A 21,334-nucleotide genomic window follows, 5' to 3' on the forward strand; every position below is an offset into this window, starting at 1 on the left:
GATGTGTTCCATAAAAGAGAAGTGCCCTCATGTGAGGTCACGGTGGGTCCAGCTGTCCAGGGGGTCGACCATTGTCACCCACACACTGACCCCGTACGTGGCCTGGCTATTGATAACACCACACTCTGCACTCTGGCCTGTAAGAGCTTTTAAGGAGAACTTAATCAGCCGTAGACGATTCCTCACAGGTGGCAGCACGGCTCCAGGGATCTCAGTTTCATCAAATGTTTCATTTGGTTGTTTTTGTCCCAGTTCCACTGATGACAGCTGAGGTTCACAGAAATGGGCACCACTGTGACTCATGTGATCATCTCTGTGTATTATTTATTCCTGCTGCTGTCTGGTATTCAAGTATTACATTCACTTTGGTAATAGGTAATAAAAATGCGCTACCAACAATTTCAATCTGCCGTATGCTGCGACACTGGAGTAAAACGGGTTCAATTTTAGATGCTATACACAAGAGTCATTTCAGCATGTTCAATCTATTTTTTCTTACATTTAGGATTTAGTGACAGTTAAACAAACTTTGGTTGACTTTATTTTGCAATGCATTGACAATAAATAAACATTTAAACAGGTTTAACAATAAGTATTACATTTCAGAGAAAAAGAGTTTGCAATTCAAGTTTTTTTTATATTGTAGGTTATTGCTTTTTTGTATCTAAGCAATTTAACCACCAAAGTTAAGCATCGGTATCAAACACACTGAATCATTGCACGTGTTTTTCATGGATTAGTACTAAATCTAGTTCATGCCAGCTGAAGAAAATCCATCAATCCTACAGTCCATTATATTATATCCACGGTGATTTAGACAAAAGCATGACAAATGTGATCATATATGCTGATTATTGTACATTTAAATGATCAAGATATTTATCCGGCACACTTTTAGACACAATGTTATAATTTAAAATAGCATGTATCACAATTTAATCATTTCAAGACCAAAAGTCCTCATCAAAATGAAAGTCCACCAATGTATGCATTAAAGTACCTTGCAAAAGAAATCCTCTAATGCTGTCTATAGTAGATTTATCTTTATTTGGATAAAGAAATATGAAATATTGGCTTTAATTAAATGTATTATGTCAAGAAATTACACATAACTGTATTAGGTTAGTTGAATGCAATGATATTAAGTTTAAATAAAACATATTAGGTTCAACTTAATATTATTTCTTTAACCTAACCTGATACAATTATGTGCAATTTGTTGACATAATACATTTAATTCAACTCAACGTTTCAGTTTTTTCAGTTTGACCTCAAGCCATTATGTTACATCATTACAGTAACGTGCTGTGGTGTGCAGTCTTTGGGTTCATGGCAGAACATTTTGACAGAATACTAACTAGTTCCTTTGGGAATTATTTGAAATATATTCTTAAATCTGGTGAGGACATTTGAGAATATTCTTCCCCGCTTTGTCGTTGAATGCCTTGTCTCTGAGATACCAAACCGTTGGATAAATCACTTGCATGTGAAACAGCGATGTACAGTTCATTATATACACCTTACTCAAGTTGAATTAATGGCTGTCACTTGGATCTACACTGAAACACTGAAACATTGACTTTAATTAAATGTATTGTATTGTAACTGTTTTAGGTTAGTTGAAAGCAATAAAAACAAGTTTAATTTGATAGTATTGCTTTCAACTAACTTAATACAGTTATGTGTAATCTGTTGACATAAAACATTTAACTAAAGTCAACGTTTCAGTTTTTTCAGTGTAATCCCTTTGGACGGGTATGAGATCTGTGTTACGAGCAGAGTTTCTGTTGGATCCAAGCCCCCACAGTCGATTCTCCAGCAGTGTGCAAATGCTTCCCGCAGGCCTTCCCCACCAGGAACAGCACCTCTGCGATGTTGAGTATAATACAAACCCCCGACACAGTCAGCATGAACACGGTGAACACAGTTTTCTCGGTGGGCCTCGACACGAAGCAGTCCACGGTGTTGGGACAGGGGTACGAGTCACACTTCACCAGCCGGATCATCTTGTACCCAGGGTAGATCATGTAAAACAAATACATAAAGGTGACCTCAAAGCCGATGCGGAAAAACAGGCTGATGACGTACGTCCACCAGAGAGCCCCTGAGATTTTCATCTTCTGGGTCTTTATCATCTCCAGGTCTTTGGGGTTGGATCGCCCTGACAGTTTGTAGATCCTCTTGTCCACGTGGCGGCGGTGGGCCACGTGCATGGCCACCAACAAGGCAGGGGTGGAGACCAGGATGAGCTGCAGCGCCCAGAGGCGGATGTGGGAGATGGGGAAGAAGTGGTCGTAGCAGACGCTGTTGCAGCCCGGCTGCTGGGTGTTGCAGGTGAAGCCCGACTTCTCGTCGCCCCACACGCTCTCCGCCGCCACCACCAGGACCAGGATGCGGAAAATGAAGAGGACAGAGAGCCAGATGCGACCGATGCCTGTGGAGTGTCTGTTCACCCCGCTGATGACAGCATAAAACGATGCCCAGTTCATCTTTAGTTCCGGGTCTGATGGAGAACACATCATAGGACAAACAGCTGAGAGAGCATTGTGACGAATAAGCTTTTCCAGGACGAAAGGAATATAGTGAAACACAAGACAAAAGCCTAAGGCATTGAGGAACAGAAGAAAAAATGAAATCCTCAAAGAAAAGGATCAAAAGAACACACACCAATAAACAGAGAACAATACAAATATATTACAACAAAAACAAACGTTTTCCACACTAACATTTGTATTATCTCCCTCGTTTTGGGTCTTACTCTATAAAACTACAAAAATGGAACCACACTTCCCTTGATAATTATGAGGCCTTGTGATTAGATATTTAACTAATAATGTTTCCTTTTGCCACAGCCACACTTTTATCAAATATTCAGGGAAATAGAAGCTGGGGCGTGCACTCCGGGGGAAATTAGAATAGGAAAATACATTGTAACCTTTATGCATCTCCTTAAACGCAGATAGCTTAACATATTTAGTTGAAATATGTTTCCAAGCTGCTTCAATCTGGCCCCCTTTTTCAGAGAAGATTTTAAAAAGCTGAAAATAGAATGCATTGGCACTGAAAACAAAAGAATGTTTAATTAGTTCATTGACAGTTGACTTTTAAATTAAATGTCAATCAACAATTGCTAAATCAAGCTACTATTAGGAGATTTTTTCTTTCAAGCAAAATACCAAGTGTTGTATAGTTCCAGGTTCTCAATTTTTCCTTGTTCTGCGTGATAAACTAAATATGTTTGGGCTTTTGACGTCGGTCCGTCAAAACAAGTGATTTTAAGAGGTCTCCTTGGACCTCAGGATTTTGTGATCACCATTTTAAAATATTTATCAAAGTTCAAGCAATTAACAGAATAACTGTATAAGAAATTGGCAGATAAATAGATAGTAAGAATAACCCCGAAGCATCACAGTTAAAAAGTCACAAGTTCAATTTCCAATCTTCTTAACAGTCTTATCGATGCTTCATTAAAAGATTATTAAAGAAGCTAACATTTTTAAGAAGCAAACCTGAAAACAAAACTTCAGCCTAAGAGTACTATTTTAGATAAAAGTTCACGTAACATTAAATATAGTTCTTTGGATGCTTCCAAAATAATACCTTTCTTACTTTTTCTTCATCTTAGTAAAATGTTCCAAGTCCAGAAATAATTTCTAACCTATAAAGCATCAAATTGTTTTTCATTTCCTCTGTGCTGATCATTATTAATTGTGCTGAGTCCCCAACATGTCTGAATATCCAGACGAGTATAAAAGTGAGAGTTGTTACCCGGCTCAGCAGGAGGTGTAAGAGGCATAGGAGGCAGCGTAGAGGACAGTGTTGAGCTGCTGGTGTGGCATGGATGTGAATCCAGAGGAGAAGGAAGCCTATCTGCCCCCCTCAGCAGTTGGCAGGCCACTTAAGAGTGCAACACTGAATTCTGGCACCATGCGTCATGTGACATGCTTTCACCAGTCGCAATGTTGTAGCAATCAAAGAGGGCATCAGTGCCCAACGTATCGGTGTCCGTATTACCCTCAATTCTTGGAAAATTGTTTGTGATCCAAAAGTGTTGTGCATTAAATAAGAAATGTTCTAGTGCTAAACTCATGATACAGAGATTCTGAACTTGGTGAGTCAGGGACCGCAGTAAATGTTATTTCGTATGATTGTCACTATAACAATGGCACATTTGTCTTTGGTTAAAATATCTCAAGTAACAGTTTTTTAATGTGACTTTAACTGAACATCCAAAGAGTTTTCCAAACACCTCAGCCACGTTAAGACACAGATTTAACCATCCCAACACACTGAATGCAAACTGTCTATCTTGTCCTGAGCTGTATGATCTGAGTTAGAAATGGAGCACACTTACCTTCAGCTGTATTTTGGAATAAAGCACATCCAGCAGCATTTACGTTGACATTAGCAGATTTTTTTTGTTTGTCAATCCGTTACTGTGAACAAGAGTATCATAGCACCATGACTTTGCATTGCTAATGATTTCCCTCACACTAGCCACTGCCCTGCACTGGAGAGGTCATATGCTGCTGTGCGCAATATTTGCATACAATAGCCCCATTGACAGACACCAAACAAACAGCTTCAGAGTTCAGATCAAACGCTTTAATTTGGGCTCAGCTGAGGAATCTGTGTGGGGACTGCAGTCTGTCCTCCCGTCCTCATTGTGCTGTGTTCTGCATGGGAAGTGATGGGAGTTTTTGACGCAATAAGGAGTAAAGCATAAAAGGTCTAAAACAAAGAATGACCCATAACATCTAAAGATAAGAGAACAAGGGTGTATTATCATAATTATTATCTAGCTTTTTCGCCTCAACCTTTACATTCACATTGTTGCCCGCCTAACATCTAACCACTGACTCAACCTGCTCACTGTGAACTCGATGAGGCCACACTTTGACGTATTTTCCTTGGAATCCTTTTTTAACAACGCGAGGTCAACAATATGAGAAGTAGTTCACTAGCAGCTACAACTTCAAATACTACCTTCAATAACCTAAACTAAATGTAAATCTACATATGTTTAATGCATTTATACAAAATCCACACAAGCATTTTTTCAATAAAATTAAAAAGACAGTTTGCAGAATCAAACCATTCAATTATAGCCATTTTGATAAAATGTTTATTAATTATTGGTCAAAGTACAATAACGAGCATTTTCCTGCTCTCTCTCTCGATACAAAGTTGGGGTTTAAGATAATTTAAACTTGAATTTGGACAGAGTTGGACATCTTCAGAGTCACCTGTAGAATAACGGTTACCTCGCATTAGGTTTTGAATGCCCTTCTCTTTTTTGTTAGTGTGATTGTTCAGTTTAATACACTAGAATGCTTTGTAGATACTAAAGAAAGGAGACATGATTTAACATTTTATTTATGCATTCAGTTGTGTTTCTTCCTTTAAGAAATCTCTGACAGCATTCAGCCACCTCCACCTGAATGTAATGGACTGTGGGATTTGAACCTTTGCTGCTTTTATCAGGCGATACAAGACATCAAAGGGGTTCAGATCCAGCAGCGTCATTACACGGCATAATCAAAGCGTCAGCAACGACCACATGTTTTCTTATGGTCATAAACATAATCACATCTACCGTTTATCTCAAACAGCATCTGCAGCAGCATGGAGGGAAACTAACTCCATTTCTGATATGTAGCCAAACCCTAAGGGCCATATCTTACACCCGCCGCATATGTCATTGCTGGTTTCAGACTGATTTGTCATTTTCACGCAAGCTGTCTTTAAAACAAATGCACTTGCATCCATGTTCCCCCATGGAAGTGAGGTGTGGTCACAGGCATTGTTGGGGCATTGTTATCTCGAGGCAGCAAAAGCAGCCACACTGTTGAGTAGTAGGGAGCCCAATATAATACTTGTGGGACACCGTTATCAACAAGTAGAATTGATTGGAAGCTTTGTCAAAAACAGTGTAAACCCTTCGAGAAAGATGTCATCTGAAGATCAATGGAAACCACCATTTCTTTATATGAAATGGTATCAAAGGCAAGACACATTTTAAATCAGCGCAATGTCCATGCACTTACAAAAAGCAGCAAACATTGCGTAAGTGGAAATGCTGGTAAGGGCAATGCTGAATTGTAAGAACACATTTACTCAAGTACTGTGCTTATAGTATAGTATAATTTGATGTACATGTACTTTCTTGATGCTTCACACTTCTACTTCACAATATTTGTTCCAAAAATGTTGTGAAACTTTTTTTCCCCACTTCATATAACTGATAATTTTAATAACATACAAATGAACTAATGATCATACATTATAACAGATTAAGCTACCAAGCAGTGTGTTAAAAATAAGCACCACATTTAACAGCTGCTGCATTAAAGTTAAGGAACATTGATGCATCAATAATTATGATCCAGTAATATAATTGATATAAATGATGAATAATGAGTACTTTTACTATTGGTACTTCAAGTAAACTTTGATTCTTATACTTGTTTTACTTCAATAAAGGAACTGTGTGATGGGATGCCAAGCTGATTTATAATTACAGTAGAACCTGTTCTGGAACATTTCTATCACTCAGTTTGTTTTTTTGTAAATTAAGGCCTGAAGATTTCTCAGGTCCTTTTTAAAATATCAATGACCTAGAATACAAATGCAATTGAAACTGAAAAAAATGCTGTTTTACTTACAATGTAATCGGTGGATTTAAATTAATCAGCAACATTTTAGTGTATTTTCAGTGCTGCTGCACCCTGCTTCAGTTCAGTGTGAATGATGACATCTGCAGGTCATAAACAGTCATTGCAACATTTTAATAATTATGATCTTACTCAGCATCAGTCAAATCAGTGTAGGAGGAAGTGACAGTTCACTTCCAGCAATATGTTCAGTGAACCAACACCACATTCCTTAAATGATACACCTCAACACAAAGGCCAGCTAAATTATGAACACACCCAGTCACATGCAGGTGTGACCTGACTCACAGTGGAATAATACCTTTCTTGTGATATGTTCAGAGCCTCTCACATTAATATTTGTGCAGGTGTGTCTGTGTCATGAGCTTCTTTGCAGTTTAAATTGTTTTCCTCAAACTTACAGAGTGCTACATATTGAATTACTTCAAAGTCCACATTCACTATCTATGCCCGCAACAAAGTGTGTAACACAACCAAAAGGTATATTTAATAACTTAATATGGTTATATTGATCAAGTAAGTACCGGAGAAAGAATAAAGTATTCCTAGAAAGGTGGAAAAAATCGACATGATTTTATGTGACGGATTAAGAATGTTTTTAATTTAATATTTTGTATCTTATTTCCACTAAATGTTGCAACCCTTTATGGGGGACTCTGTTTAAGGTGACACCCACAATTTAAGGACATTTATAGAAACGGATGTGTGTTCTACATTTATTGCAACTCTTATTAACAATATTATTTACATTTAATTTTTAATTTTTTAATGTACTTATACATATATATTCCTCCCATTTCCTAGTTGTATTTACCAATTTAATTGTGCCAATTTATGAGTTCAGAATCCTTTATTACAATATGTCCGACAGCACTTGAAAGCAGCATCGTCAACACAATGACAGCAACTGTGCAGCAGCCCCTTTAAGAACCTCCTGCCTGGGTGTGGAAAAGGGAAGTTTGTGGAGTGTCCGCGTCCCATTCCGATTTGTGTTAGGCTCTTTGTTAAGATGTGGGACTTCGGGATGTGAATATTATCCCAGTTTGAAAACATTTATACACGATAACACGTATTCAGTGGTTTGATAGCATCCTGCTTACTTGAAAAATAAAAGAATGATTTCCAACCAAGAGTAAAGGACAAATGGAGGTGGCGCGAAAGTGTTGACATTTTGAAATGGGACGCGTCCAAATGGATTCTAGCCGCTCTTCTTAATCACGACACCGCAACAAGGAAAAAGTGGTAAGGAGGACCAGGATACAAATAAATTACAGTCCCAACACTGCGTCAGACGAGGGGAAGAGGGAAGTGAAATAAATACGGTGCGTCTTCACTGTTTAGTGCACTTCATTGGTGAACAGCTGCCGCCGCAGGCTCTCACGGACACCATGGTTCCTCTGATGAAAGTCGCTACGACTGAGCTACAATGACCAGAGTGCTGTAGACGAGCGTAGGCTGCGTGGCTCCCTGCAACAAATTCAGTGTTTCTATTGTCTAAAAACTCCCCTTGAAGATGGGGCATCCTCCTCTGGAGTTCAGTGACTGCTATCTGGACAGCCCGGAATTCAGAGAGACTCTCAAGAGTTATGAAGTGGAGCTGGAGAGGACCAGCAAATTCCTCAAAGAGTTGATAAAAGATGGCAACAGTGTGATCACTGCAATCAGAGGTAAGGATACTTCAATGTGACCTGTATAGTTTTGGAATCACTTGTTTTGAAAATTGCATGTCGATACTGTGGTGTGATGATCGAGAGCATCATTAGGGCCTTTTTTAAGGGCCTCCTGGATCAATGTGAGTGGGAGGGCACATTCAGGGAGGTGCTAGTGCTACCCTGGGAGAGGACCAACCAGCCTGCTCTGAAAGGTTATGGATCTGGTGCAGATGTGCAGGGTCAGCTGTTCTCTTCTTCTGCTGCTGCTGCTCCCCTCTCATCTCTGTGTGATGTTGACTAGACAGAGCAGTGACAGCATGATGCAGATGTGTATATTTGGGTCAGTGTGTCACCCATGAGATAACAATGTTTGTTTTGATTCCCAAGATAGCCTTCTGTCCATCTAAATCACCACCCCGGAAACAGAAAGTGTCATTGTAGGTGCTGTGGCAGTGCTGCACAGTGCTGAGGGTCCACTGTATATTCAGTCCAGAGAATAGCCAGAGGTCACGAGTGCTCTTCAATTGTTGGTGTACACTGCAAGAAAGCACTTCCTCAGGCCTCACTGCTCCATTACTGAATAACTTTCACACTTTAAAACACTTCAGCTGGGCGATTGTTGGATATGTTGTGCACTTTGTCTTCAATAAAAGCCTTGTCAAACTATTCTATTAAAGGAATACTTCACCCACAATAGGATCACATGTTTATCAGTTACTCGCCTTTTGTGAACTGCAAACCATCTAAAATAAAAAAGTATTCATGAGTGGAAGTAAAAGGGCTCTTTGTATAAAGAGTGAAACTATTTTAAAAAGCTACATTTACAAAATATCACACAAATTGTCTAATTTTTCCAATGGTATGCTCACTACTTCCAAAACGCATGCATTTTCACAGAAATCGTACAATTTAAAAACACACACACACACAAGCATTTAAAGAGACGTGCTAATTGCCAAAGTTGCAAAGTGTATTAATTTATCAGGTTCTTTTAAAAGTCATTCAATTTGTAGTTGCTTTGAACAATAATCCAAAATAAACACATTTAACAGACACACAGTTTGTATGGGAAAACCAATGTGGAATGATGGAAAGTTGTAAACTGTCCCATTACAAAAAATAGAAAGATGTTGAATATAATACTGGGTATGGTTGCCAAGTTCCTAATTCTAAAAGCCTTACAGTATTAATCTGGCTGATTTTTGTTTTGATTATAAATCCTTGACAAAGCAGTGATAATACATTGCACAAGCCGCACACTGGCTCCTGTTGTGCTGATCAACCGGCCAAGGGTAACTTTCCTAACAGAGAAAAATAAAAAAATAAAAATAATCCTGGACTGCTCTCACTGTTTATGAGAGTAGAGTAGGTTGTAAAGGATACATACTTGTGTACTGTAGCTGAAGCATTTGGAACTCCATTCAGATGTTGTTAAAGCCTAAATGTTGTTTTTCTTACAGGCTATTCTTTGGCAATACAGAAGTTCTCTCAGACTCTCAGCATGTTCCAGTTCGACGTCATCGGTGAATCCCTGACAGATGATGAGATTAACATTGGTAGGATAATGCACACAGGATTATATTAACTGACTTTTAAACAGGCCTTAATATGCTTTTTGGGGTTTCCCTTTCCTGCAGTGTGTTCTATGGGTAAATGTTCTGCATCCCCGCCTGAAACGCCTCCATTGGACTCCTTTGTTTACATCTATAACGTAATGACATCACTATGTAACACTCGCACTTCTATTGGGTTGGCGCTCCAACACTTTGTACGTGATAGGCTAAGGGGCGGGACATCTCTGAGCGGTAGACCAATCACAAAAGAGCCGGCCAGAAAACCAATCGGAGCAGACATTAGTGCATGTAAACATGTCACAGTAGAGGAACCAAATATGAACCTGAAAATGAGCATCATATTTCCTCTTTAAAGTCAAGATGGGGAAGTCACTTTTACACTACTTTCAGAACAATGTATGACGTTTCTTTCTGATTACTATCACTCAATGGATAAATACAGATAACCTCCGCAAACAACATGGTTTGGAGAACTCAAAGCTTAATACAGAATGTGCATAACACAGAAATATGATCATTGTCAAGTCTACTCATGTATATTCTAATGCAAATTGGAGCCACATGTTTTTAAAATAATCTTTCTGTATGTTTCCTGCTTCAGACACTTAAGATAAGAATGTGTGTATTCCCCTCATCATTTTTCTGTTTTCATCCGCAGCTCAGTCCTTCCAGGAGTTTGCCGGCCTCCTGCAGGAAGTGGAGCACGACAGGATGATGCTGGTGGGTTATCCACTTCCTGCACGCTGACACTGCTTCCTATTTAAACGCTCAATAGAAATGAACTCCTGGCACATTCTGTTGCAGATAACCAAGTCTAATTTTTGTTAAGTAGTATCTGTTAATTGAAACACGTTACCACCAGACACATCCACACACTTGGATGATGTGTGGCCTTTTTTTTTAGGGCAATACTGTTAATTATGTTTGTTATAATTTCCCCTTTTTGTTTCTTTGTTCCCTTTTTGTTATTGGTTCCAAGCCTGTTGTTACGTTTGTATCACTTCTCATTAGGTCTGACACTAACGCTCATTTTCATTTTCTATGAATCTGACAGAGACAGTGCACACATACTCACACACTGTCTCAAGTCCAGTGTGATACATTTCTACTTATAATAATGTGATACAAAACGGAGAAAAGCGGGACACCTACGTATTTGAGAGGCTGAAACAGAACACCGAATATTGGTTTGGGCTCAAACCATTCCACAAAATACTCAAGTTATGTGATCACATTCATATAAAATCGAAAGGGTAGAGGGAATTAAGATCAGGTTTAAGTCCTAACAAAAGCTTTAAGCAGCATACGATACTTATTATAAACTTCTAATGCCAAGATTATTTTAAATTTGAGATGGTATTCAAATGGTGATACAACATTTATTTCCCGTTTATTGTATTGTTTGTTTTCATACAAATAACTGCTAAAGATGATAATAACAAAGTCAAATGATACATTAAGAATTTATGACAGTTTACACTGATTTTGGGATGGTCCCTTTTGAATTCTTACTATTTCCCATGTTTAAAAGGCAAAATATGTTTTTATTACTCTATTAATAAATGGAATAATGGTAGAAAACGTAATTGCTAAAACAATTGATAGCTCCAGGCCTAATTGATTGTAAAAATGATTGTTGATAATGTTTCTGTAGGTAGACTAAATGGATAAACACGCTGACTAATGGTTGCAGAACTACTTCTGAAGCTATTAGTGTACACACTTCTTTCATGTAAAAACACACAATGTAATCCCCTCTGTCATAAACCTTTTTTCTTTATAATCATAATCTATATTATTTGTATGCCGACATTTTCTTTTCTTTCTCACCAACCTCAGACATAAATATTCTCCTTTCTTTTTCACCTCGCACAATGAAGTCTGTGCAGTAGCATTTCCTGTTAGACTGGGTTTTCTGGTTACAGGTGTGATTTAAAAAAAGTTGAGGTCATCTCTTGAGCTGTTTCTGGGTTGGTATGGGAGAGTGGCATTATAACGAAACATACATTATTACACTCACACTTGAGATATTTAAGCTGATTTCAACATGAACCCCACAGATAGCAGTTTATCTAAGGACATACAGAGTAAAGGGTGTGTCCTACATATGGCAGTACTGTATGTGTAAGTGTGTTTTGTGTATGTAGAGTAGCACCACAGTAACATCTGCTCCATGTTTGCCTGTCCAGGTTCAGAACGCCTCCGATCTGCTCATCAAGCCGCTGGAGAAGTTCAGAAAGGAGCAAATTGGAGTTACAAAAGTGAGTTTTCTTCACTGAACAATTTTCTCATGAAGTGGTCCCTTCATGACTCGTCATATAAACACTGTTTCTCATACAATGTATGAAACATTTCTGAGGTGCGTCCATGTAAAAAAACAGCTTGTTATGAGCCACTTCCCCAAATGTGTGTGTGAAACATGTACCCGTTTAAGAGCTTCTTCCTCTTTGAAAGTCTTTAATGTGTGAAGACTGAAAGCAGTTTGTAGTTGAGAACCGCTGGTGGTTTTCTAACCTGACCCCCTGTGTGCTTCACCAGCGTTTTATTCTGCTCCCCAGGAGACTCTGTGGGATATCACTTTGATTATTCAGCATGACATTTCAGTCTCTTTCTGGTTGTGCTCCAGTGGTTAAAACTGTTTTTCCCCCTCAGTATTTATTAACCAGCTGCTTTCTTTTCCTCTGGCTGCTGAGTTGATGTTTGCTTAATCAGCATGTGAAACTGAAATATACTGTACAAGAAAAATACATGCATTGTTTTAACCCTCCTGTTGTCTTCGGGTCAAATCTGACCGATTTACTACTTTCATCAATCATAACTTTTTTGTTTTAGATTCGATAAAGAAAAGGAATTAGTAACTATCCGGATCAGATAAAACACACACACACACACACACACACACACACACACACACACACACACACACACACTCTAGATGTGTCCCCCCCCCCCTTATGTGCCCATCCCCCCATGTGAATCACACCTGGCACACACAAACACACACACACACAGAGAACAATTTGACACATGTCCCGCTCTTATGTGCCCATCCCCCCACATGGATCACACCTGGCACACGCAATACATGTTCAGTGTCTATTCTTTGTATATTTACTGCAGTTTTTCATGTATACCAGTAGTCTGATACAATATTTGCAGTTTGAAAGGGTGTTCAATGAAATTTGGTGATGATTAATGGTTTTTGTGTTAATGTAATAGCAGTTAAAACAGGACCGCGAACACCAAAGTAAGGGGGGGAAAACGAAGACAATAGGAGGGTTAAAAACAATGTTAAATGTACGATCATGAAACATCTTACAATGCGTGTGAATGTTCCAATAACTACCTGTTGCAAAACACTGCAGATTATACACACCTATATGTATTTTGTTCCAAAAACAATAGGATAAAAAGGATATCAAGGTATTTCAGGTTGTTATTTCAACAGCAGTCTTTTCTTGGCTAACAGTTTGGACTCCTCTACTCACGTGTAAACATATTCTCCAAAGCAATATATCTATAGCATATTCTCATTTTTCATTTACAATTCAATTTTACATGGGTTGTTAATGTAAAGAAAAATGGTATTGGCTGACAATCTAAAAAGTTTAAAGAGGCCCTATTATGCATTTTGGGGTTTTCCCTTTCCTGTAGTGTGTTATATAGGTTTGTGTGCATGTAAATGGTCTGTGAAGGCTAAAATCCCAAAACTGAATCCCAAACTGAAAATAAAGAGCTTTTTGAACATTAAAGCATAGAGACATGTCACAACAGAGGCACCAAATACAAATATGAACCTGAACATGAGCAGAATAAGCGCTCAAATATTGGTAATCAGCCTGAAAATGTCACTTTTGGTAAAAAAGAAATACACACAAAATAATCTTGCTAGTATTAGCTTCAGCTCATTCTTTGAATATGAGGTGAACCTTAATAGTATTTGTCTTTCAGTCTATTTGCCAGATAAAAAAAAAAACCTGACTAAAACTTGTATTTGCTCATTTCTATTTTTCCTGCAGGAAAAGAAAAAGAGGTTTGAGAAGGACAGTGAGAAATATCTCTCTCAGATAGACAAACACCTGAATATGTCTGCCAAGAAGAAAGAGAGTCAACTCCAAGAGGTGCAGTACAACACATTTCATCAGTTGGGTAGCAAACTGTAGAAAGAAAGTGATCAATATATTTGCATTTATTTTCCTTTTAAACTACAGGCTGACGATCTCCTTGACAAAGAGCGAGTGAACTTCTGCGAGTCTTCGGTGGATTATGTGTACCAGATCCATCAGGTGCAGGACAGGAAGAAGTTTGATGTGGTGGAGCCGGTGAGTGGCACGCTTCCACTCTGCTGCACACATGGTATAGAGGTGGAGGACACAGACCACACACTTAGGCCCCGTCTCCACGGGAACGCATACGGCAAAACACATAGGAGTAACGCAAACGCAAACGCCAAAAAGCTTCCGCCCACACGCAATATACACCGGATTGTGTCTTGCTACACGAGACAGCTCCGTTTATATCCAACCGCTGGAAAAGCTGCAGTACATATGCCGAGCCTGTACGTGGCGCTGTAACTTCCTCCACAAAAGCAGCAACTTCCTCCACAAAAGCAGCGAAGAAGAATGGTTGTCATGGCTGCACTTCTGTGTATTCTCCGCGGTGGGGGCCGAGGGATCCGGGCAGAGTTTTTCGCCGGTCAACGTGTGTTAAAGTTTAAATCTTCCGGACAAAATTATAAAAGTGCCGGTCAAAGGTCTTCATTGTTATTTATTGAGCTTTAAAACAAATGAATAACGACGATATAATGATATATATAATCATAAAATACACGGAGCCTATCTCTTTTTCCTCTCTTCTGACAGCGTCAGTGTCTGTCTCATGCAGCAGCTGATCCAGTAATGATGACTCGACAGTAAAAATAAACATATGTATAACTAGTTTAGGTAGTTTGAGAGGTAATTAAAATAGCTAAGGGTGATGATCTGACTTGAAGTGTGTGTTTTGCTCCCGCTGCATCACAGCGGGAGGAGCTGCGTGTCTCCGTCCTGTCAGATTAGACTTCACTCGCGTTTATGTCCATATCGAGATAAAGATAAATAATCTGAATTCAGTGTGCAGTTTACTTTTGCGGGGGTGAGCAGCAGAGGTGGGGAGAGGCGGGGCTATTGCGTCGTCATTATCAGAAACGGATGACCGTATAGGCAACCACACGGCCCCGTTGGACCCCCCAGAGCGCTCCGTTCCCAGATCTATCCACCTTTGGACCCGTTGTCATTTGCAGGGTCCGTTTCTACCGTTCCGTTACGGCGTCGTCTAGCTTAAAGGGCTATACGCATGAGAAATATGCGGATTCAACCCGTTTTCGTTCCCGTGGAGCCTAGGCCTTAAAAAGGAGAACTTGATGATAGATGATGACAGAAAAAATCCCAGCGGTCATCCGCCTTTATTTTGGTGGTACTGCTTTATCAACATTCTTTTTTTCAAGAATATATTCAAACGTACAGAACAAAAACAGACAACAAAGCAAAACATGAAGAAAAGCAGCAGCAGTAACAATCTACTGTGGTGCGGAAACCAAGTGTAAATACTTATTCTGTTATATTTAAGCCTATAGTTATAACACTCGATCAAGAATTCCTCTTAACAGATGTGATAATCTCTCTAATGGCAAAATGGACAGCATTTTCAAACCATAATAAGATATCAGGCGGATCTTCATCCAACCATTTCTACAATATTTTGAGCCGTGCAGCTTACAAAGCAATTCCAAGAATGAGCCTGTGTTTGCATAGTCTATGGTTTGCATACAGAAAATATGTTTAATCAGAGAACAAAATGATTTGGATTAAGACGCATATCTATATCAAACACTTCTTTAAATCTCACTTTGAACTGACGCCCAAAATGAAACACATCATTCTTAAAAGTGGTATACTAATATGTCTGCATTAAAATGTCTAAAAAGGAATAGAACTGTGTAGTTGAGTTGTGTGGTTACATTATCCTAAATGTTTCAAAAAACTCTGAAACTTAGAATTTGTATTTTATTTATTTAATTAAAGTAACTATATGTTTTTTTTACTTTTTTATCCAGCTTTAAGCTATATTTTTCTCCCATATCTGTTACTTTTGGATTACATCAATATCAAAATATTTAGGATCAAAATGTGTCCTCTGTCAGAGATCTCATAGGAAAAGCTGCCTTTCATTAAACATATTCAGGCAGCAGCCTCTACACCAACACTGAAACACATGAGCACATACTACAGGTTAAAAAAGCAGAAATAAAGTCTGAGCTGACAGAAAATGCTCCGTTTTAGTTTCATACATACAGTTAAGCTCACACACACTGTCTTATGAACATGTAGGTTCACCTGCTGAATTAAAAACAGAACAAATGACCCAAAGAAAGTGAAAAGTATAACGCAGATTCAGGCAGTAGGTGTAAAGATTCACACTTAAAGTATTATCCTACAGAACAGAACAGCTGACAGAGAAGAGATACAATTACTCACCTACTCACTGTTTCCCTTCATGTTCCATGTTACTGTCCTTTTGTAGCATTTTAAAGAATATTTTCTGAATTGTAAGGTGTACTTGCGTGATTTGAGAGGCGCCTCTAAATAAAATATATTATTATTATTATTATTATTATTATTATTATTATTATTATTATTATTATGTGATACCATTACTCCCTAGTCCCTACACTTGATTTTAGTCATCTAAAGTCTGGATCTCAAGTCAGAAATAAAAAAGCTGAGTAAAAGTTAGCGATTAGCTTCAACACTTACATCCTTTGTCCCCCTAATAGTGTCAGAGAAACTGATTCATAACCAGTTTGAACCGATTTTACTCAGCGGACTCATTTGTTTTGGAGAGGAGGGCATCTGTTTTAATGATCCGCTCCTGGTGAAAACCTCTTGAACGTCTTAAGTTATCAGAGAAACAAGCTGAGCAAACATCAGTGGAACCTCAGATCTCAGCCCCTCCTGCTGCTTCGGAAAAAAACTGAGTTTAAACTCTTCATTCAGTGTTTTTACCTGTTGTAAGCCCCTTAACCGTTGGTTTTGGAGAGGAGAGACTTGTGCGGTTATTTCGGCTCAAGGTTCCTTAACGATAATCTCTGAAGGAATCCTAACCGTGATAATCTGAGAGCAACAACCACATTGGTGGTGAAGACAACAACTCAGTCCTATTGTGATCCCAGAAATGTTGAGTACCCCAAAGTTTTATGTTAGAAATGTATAGTAAGGGTCCACAGCACATAGAAACTGCCGGATTCTAACTTTAATGTGTTGGGCAATTTACACAATAAGCACAAGTTACATTCATTAGCATATGCAGACTATAGTTAGCAAATGCCTTGGCTGATTTTGGCAATTTTGGAGGGGTTCTGTATCTACTTCCTCAATAACCTTATTGACATCTACTTCCTCAACAACCTTATTGAGGAAGTAGAATCCATTTCTGACATTTTCAGGATCAACAATGTCATTTTTAGCCAGAGAATGGCCATATTTTTAGCACCGGTGGGCTGATTATGATGAATTTTGGATCTATTTTATTTATTTGGATTGCCATTTTTGATCCTAAAAAAGTCAGAAGTTCATTCAAAATCATCAATAACCACCAAAACCACACCAAAATGGTCCAAATCGGCCAAGCCAATACTTTGCTATTTGCATTATGCAAATTAATGCAACTTATGCTAATTGTGCAAATTGCCCAACATATGCAAGTTAGCATCCAGCAGTTTCTCTGTGCTGGGGAACCGTATTATACATTTCTAACATAAAACTTTGTTGTACTCAACATTTCCGGGTTCACACTGCTGGCAGCTACACTATAATGCAACAGCTCTTCACAAAGCCAAATATCTTAGTTATCGTTGTGATTGAGAGACAGACACAAACTAATGGTCTTTTACGGTGGCATGAAACAACATATTGTGCATTAAGTATGTGTTTTAATACTTTGGTTGCACAGGTGCTGGCGTTTCTTCACAGCGTCCTCACGCTCAACAACCTGACCGTGGAGATGACTCAGGACTTCATGCCTTACAAACAAGAGCTGCAGCTCAGCTTGCAGAACGTAAGTGGTGTAACTGGCAGAAAATGCTGCCATTAGTGAGACTTAATGTCCTTTAATCACCTCCATGAGAGTCTAAAGTGCTGTCTGGCTTTTCCCGCAGACGAGAAACCACTATGAGAGCACTCGTGAGGAGATGGAGGACCTGATGAAGAGGATGAAACACCCGTCCCAGATCCGTAAGATGCACAGCTCCCTGCCCATCGAGGGATACCTGTACTGTCAGGAGAAGTGTACGTGTGCTCACTGTTTTTACACAAGTGTGATACTTGTAAAAGCTCCTGCTGGAATTCTCTCTGACAAGGCCTGACATGTTGTTTTCTGTCCCAACAGGGGCTCTGGGTGTGTCCTGGGTCAAATATTACTGCAAATATTACAAGGAGGGAAGACAGCTTCTCATGGTGCCGTGTGAACAGAAAACCACGACCAAACAGGTGATTAACTGAAAACAAAATAAATGAGCAATTATGTGATGCACGATCAGCCGATAATTGGAAGTGTATGCTCAAAAGCACAGCATCTACCCACTCACATTCCCACCATGATTCATGTTTACATGCTAGTAAGGATAACTCTAAAGGTGTAAAACACAAGTAAAAGTTGTTTTAACAAAAATCTATAGAAAGGTACACTACCTTTTCTTTTTGTCTGACCTACCCAGCTCTTTCAGATTCACTTTCCATGATCACCACACGTTATGTTTGAAATGCCCGATATATTATCAGCCAATAAGGGGAAATGTATATTATGTATGTCATCTTTGTTCACTACATCGTATCTTTTCTAACCTTTAGGTTTGCATAAACTACAGTTGACCAACTTCTTGACAAAAACCCAGTCCACTTCCACGTACTCCTTGTTTTGGGGACATTTCTGGTCTTGTCCACAAGTCTTTTGGGAATGAGTGGGCCATTGAATCTCAGAGATTCTACACCTGAAATCTGACTTGTCTTTTAGCTTTTTGTACCTTGGTAAAACCCCCGGAGTTCTCAATAAGAGCCACACCTACATTTTCAGGGTAATTATGACTGAGAGAAAAAAATGGCTCCAAGAAACTCTCCCTCCATTTCACTTCTTATTAACATAATAAACTCAAGTAGGGCGATAAATATTGGTAAAATGTGATTATTGCAAAACGTCTAGAATCCCAACAATATCTTATTTTTGGTTTGACCTCTTTTATATACAATGTGGTCTGTACATGCGCTTTTATTTACATCTGTAATCTTCCTCTCTCTTTCTCTACAGGGTCCTATGCAGCTGACTTTAAAATCCTGCATCCGCCGGAAGACGGAGTCCATAGACAAGCGCTTCTGCTTCGACGTGGAAACCATCGAGAGGTAAGAGCTAACAAATCCGAGACGCTGAGAGATGAGGCAACACCGAGGCCTTGTGGGAGAAACAGGTTGGGGCGTCGAGTTGAACAGGTGGCTCACGAGGACAGAGTGTGAGGGCTAAATGGACCGTAGCCCAAACAATCTCTAAGCAACGGGCACGGGCTGCAAACAGATGGCAAACTCTGTGATTTCAGGGGAAGCAACACAACAAGCTCATATTAATATAAGCAGACAGTTCAGTACAAAGTGCATTTTAAAAGATTCTTACGCCAAAGGCTGCTCCGACTTATCATGAGGAAACACTCTACGTTTTTTTTTTTAAAGTGCTTCAAAGTGTTCCTGAGTGTTGATTAACTTAATTTGTGTCAATGAGGAGTTAGCTGATAAACTGAAGGTGGCAGTGCTGTCTAGTGTAGATAATGCTGTCGGCTCCAGAGGTCCCTGAAGGGCTCCTCATGCTTTTACATGACCTTTGACCTCCCGTAGAATGAGCTTATATTAATCCTTTGCTTTCAATACTAGGCATTATTAGTTTGATGTAATTGTCACAATGTAAGCATACGTTTTGATTGGCTGTTCCAGATGTCATAGTCAGGGAAATGACATCCAAGATTTTCAAAAAGAAATCAGGAAAAGCAGGAAATATCCACACGGCCCCTACAGATATCAGGGTTATCTATCCGACTGTCGCAGGAGGAGAAAGAGTTATTTTATCAAAGTTTTTGGACTTCAGTGCATTTGGCAGGAAGAGCTCCAAACTTGAAGCACATTTGTCTGAGTTAACAATTGATTCAGTAGTCCACAAGCTGTAAAACTTGGCAGCCAAATCTTTTGCTCCGCAGAAGACAGATTGCAACAATAGATTTTCATCATCTCTTCACACGTCTCGTCTATTCGTCTCCATTCGCCGCCTCCATCAATAACACATGGGATGTAATCAGTTACTGGTGTTCGTGTTATTTTGCCTAGCCTGTTTTTGTGCTTGAGAAATAAGTGTAAGACTTGAAACTAAATGTTCACAATGCTCAGATACTGCAGCAGTGTGATTGAACAATTAATCACGGCCTTTGTCTCTTTTTAATGGCATTTGTTACTGTTTCCATAGACCCCTCCCCGTCACTTTCCAAGCTCTTACGGAGGGAGACAGGAAGTTGTGGATGGAGGCCATGGACGGAAAAGAGCCTGTGAGTTAACTTCTCGTTTCTTCTCAGTTTGGATTACTTACTGCTGCCAGTGAGATCTGCAGTGTGGAGTCTGCTCTAATGACAGAGGCATGGCTACTGGCTGTTGTGCACACATCTACCACCGCCAGTTTCCATTTCCAATCAGTGGAGCAGAGTCTATCCAAATCCATGTTTTAAATAAATTAGCTTCTATGTTTCTGCTAGTTAAATCTGTAATTACACCTTTTTTGCTACAATTATCAAGATTAACCTCACTTGCTGATTCTAAATTGGATTTCCCATAAAAATATGTTTTTGTATTCACAATAACAGCTTCTTTTGAAGCCTGGAGGGAAAACTGGAACAAATGAGAAAAGTTGTTTTGTAGTTATATTCATCCTATAACAATATTCATTCTTATTCATATAGAACTTTTCAGTAATATGCATACATCACCGTCAAAGGAAATTCAAAACAAAAGCAATAGAAGAGTAAACAAGGAAAATAAACACATGTTCCTGCATTTCTACATTGCCTAACCTCCTGCATTAAGTGAGATGCAAAATATTCATAGGTTGCATTTTTTTTAAGTGACCACTGTTTGGCTCCAAACACGATTGTTGTGGAGATCCAGTACTCACACAACAGGAAAGAATGAAACAGAGAGGAATCAATGAAACACAAACACAGAAATAGTTGAGATTAATCATTATTATTTAGTTGCGCACCACCAAACAACAATGGGGAAACATTACCTTGCTTCAACAGCAACCAATCGCAGAAATGGTCCCACAAATATTCAGAAACACAGGACACTTATAGGTTTCCTAAATGACACACGAA

General features: G+C 39.0%; 2 protein-coding genes across 4 annotated transcripts in view; one reads left to right on the top strand and one right to left on the bottom strand.

Moving 5' to 3' along the window:
• Positions 1-1,615: 1,615 nt before the first annotated feature.
• cx27.5 (connexin 27.5) lies at positions 1,616-4,497 on the bottom strand. 2 transcript variants are annotated; one of them, XM_034152944.1, is made up of 2 exons: positions 4,355-4,497; positions 1,616-2,503 (listed from the first exon to the last, which is right to left on the bottom strand). In XM_034152944.1, the coding sequence occupies exon 2, from the start codon at positions 2,487-2,489 to the stop codon at positions 1,770-1,772; it is 720 nt and encodes a 239-aa protein (XP_034008835.1). In that variant the 5' UTR covers positions 2,490-2,503; positions 4,355-4,497; the 3' UTR covers positions 1,616-1,769. The 2 variants fall into 2 exon arrangements, with proteins under 2 accessions (XP_034008835.1, XP_034008826.1); XM_034152935.1 differs by lacking the exon at positions 4,355-4,497 and adding an exon at positions 3,769-3,842.
• A 3,163-nt stretch (positions 4,498-7,660) lies between these two features.
• LOC117468731 (oligophrenin-1-like) overlaps positions 7,661-21,334 on the top strand; it is a 45,358-nt gene continuing 31,684 nt past the window's right edge. For both annotated transcript variants that reach the window (XM_034112974.1, XM_034112981.1), the window contains exons 1-11: positions 7,661-8,341; positions 9,787-9,882; positions 10,559-10,620; positions 12,090-12,161; positions 13,920-14,021; positions 14,112-14,222; positions 17,890-17,994; positions 18,095-18,224; positions 18,325-18,425; positions 19,240-19,331; positions 20,434-20,512. In XM_034112974.1, the coding sequence (XP_033968865.1) occupies positions 8,188-8,341; positions 9,787-9,882; positions 10,559-10,620; positions 12,090-12,161; positions 13,920-14,021; positions 14,112-14,222; positions 17,890-17,994; positions 18,095-18,224; positions 18,325-18,425; positions 19,240-19,331; positions 20,434-20,512 (1,104 nt within the window). In that variant the 5' untranslated portion in view covers positions 7,661-8,187. The remainder of the gene's footprint in view (positions 8,342-9,786; positions 9,883-10,558; positions 10,621-12,089; positions 12,162-13,919; positions 14,022-14,111; positions 14,223-17,889; positions 17,995-18,094; positions 18,225-18,324; positions 18,426-19,239; positions 19,332-20,433; positions 20,513-21,334) is intronic.

Source organism: Trematomus bernacchii, unplaced genomic scaffold (genome assembly GCF_902827165.1).
Source record: "Trematomus bernacchii unplaced genomic scaffold, fTreBer1.1, whole genome shotgun sequence".
NCBI classification, from domain to species: Eukaryota; Metazoa; Chordata; class Actinopteri; order Perciformes; family Nototheniidae; genus Trematomus; species Trematomus bernacchii.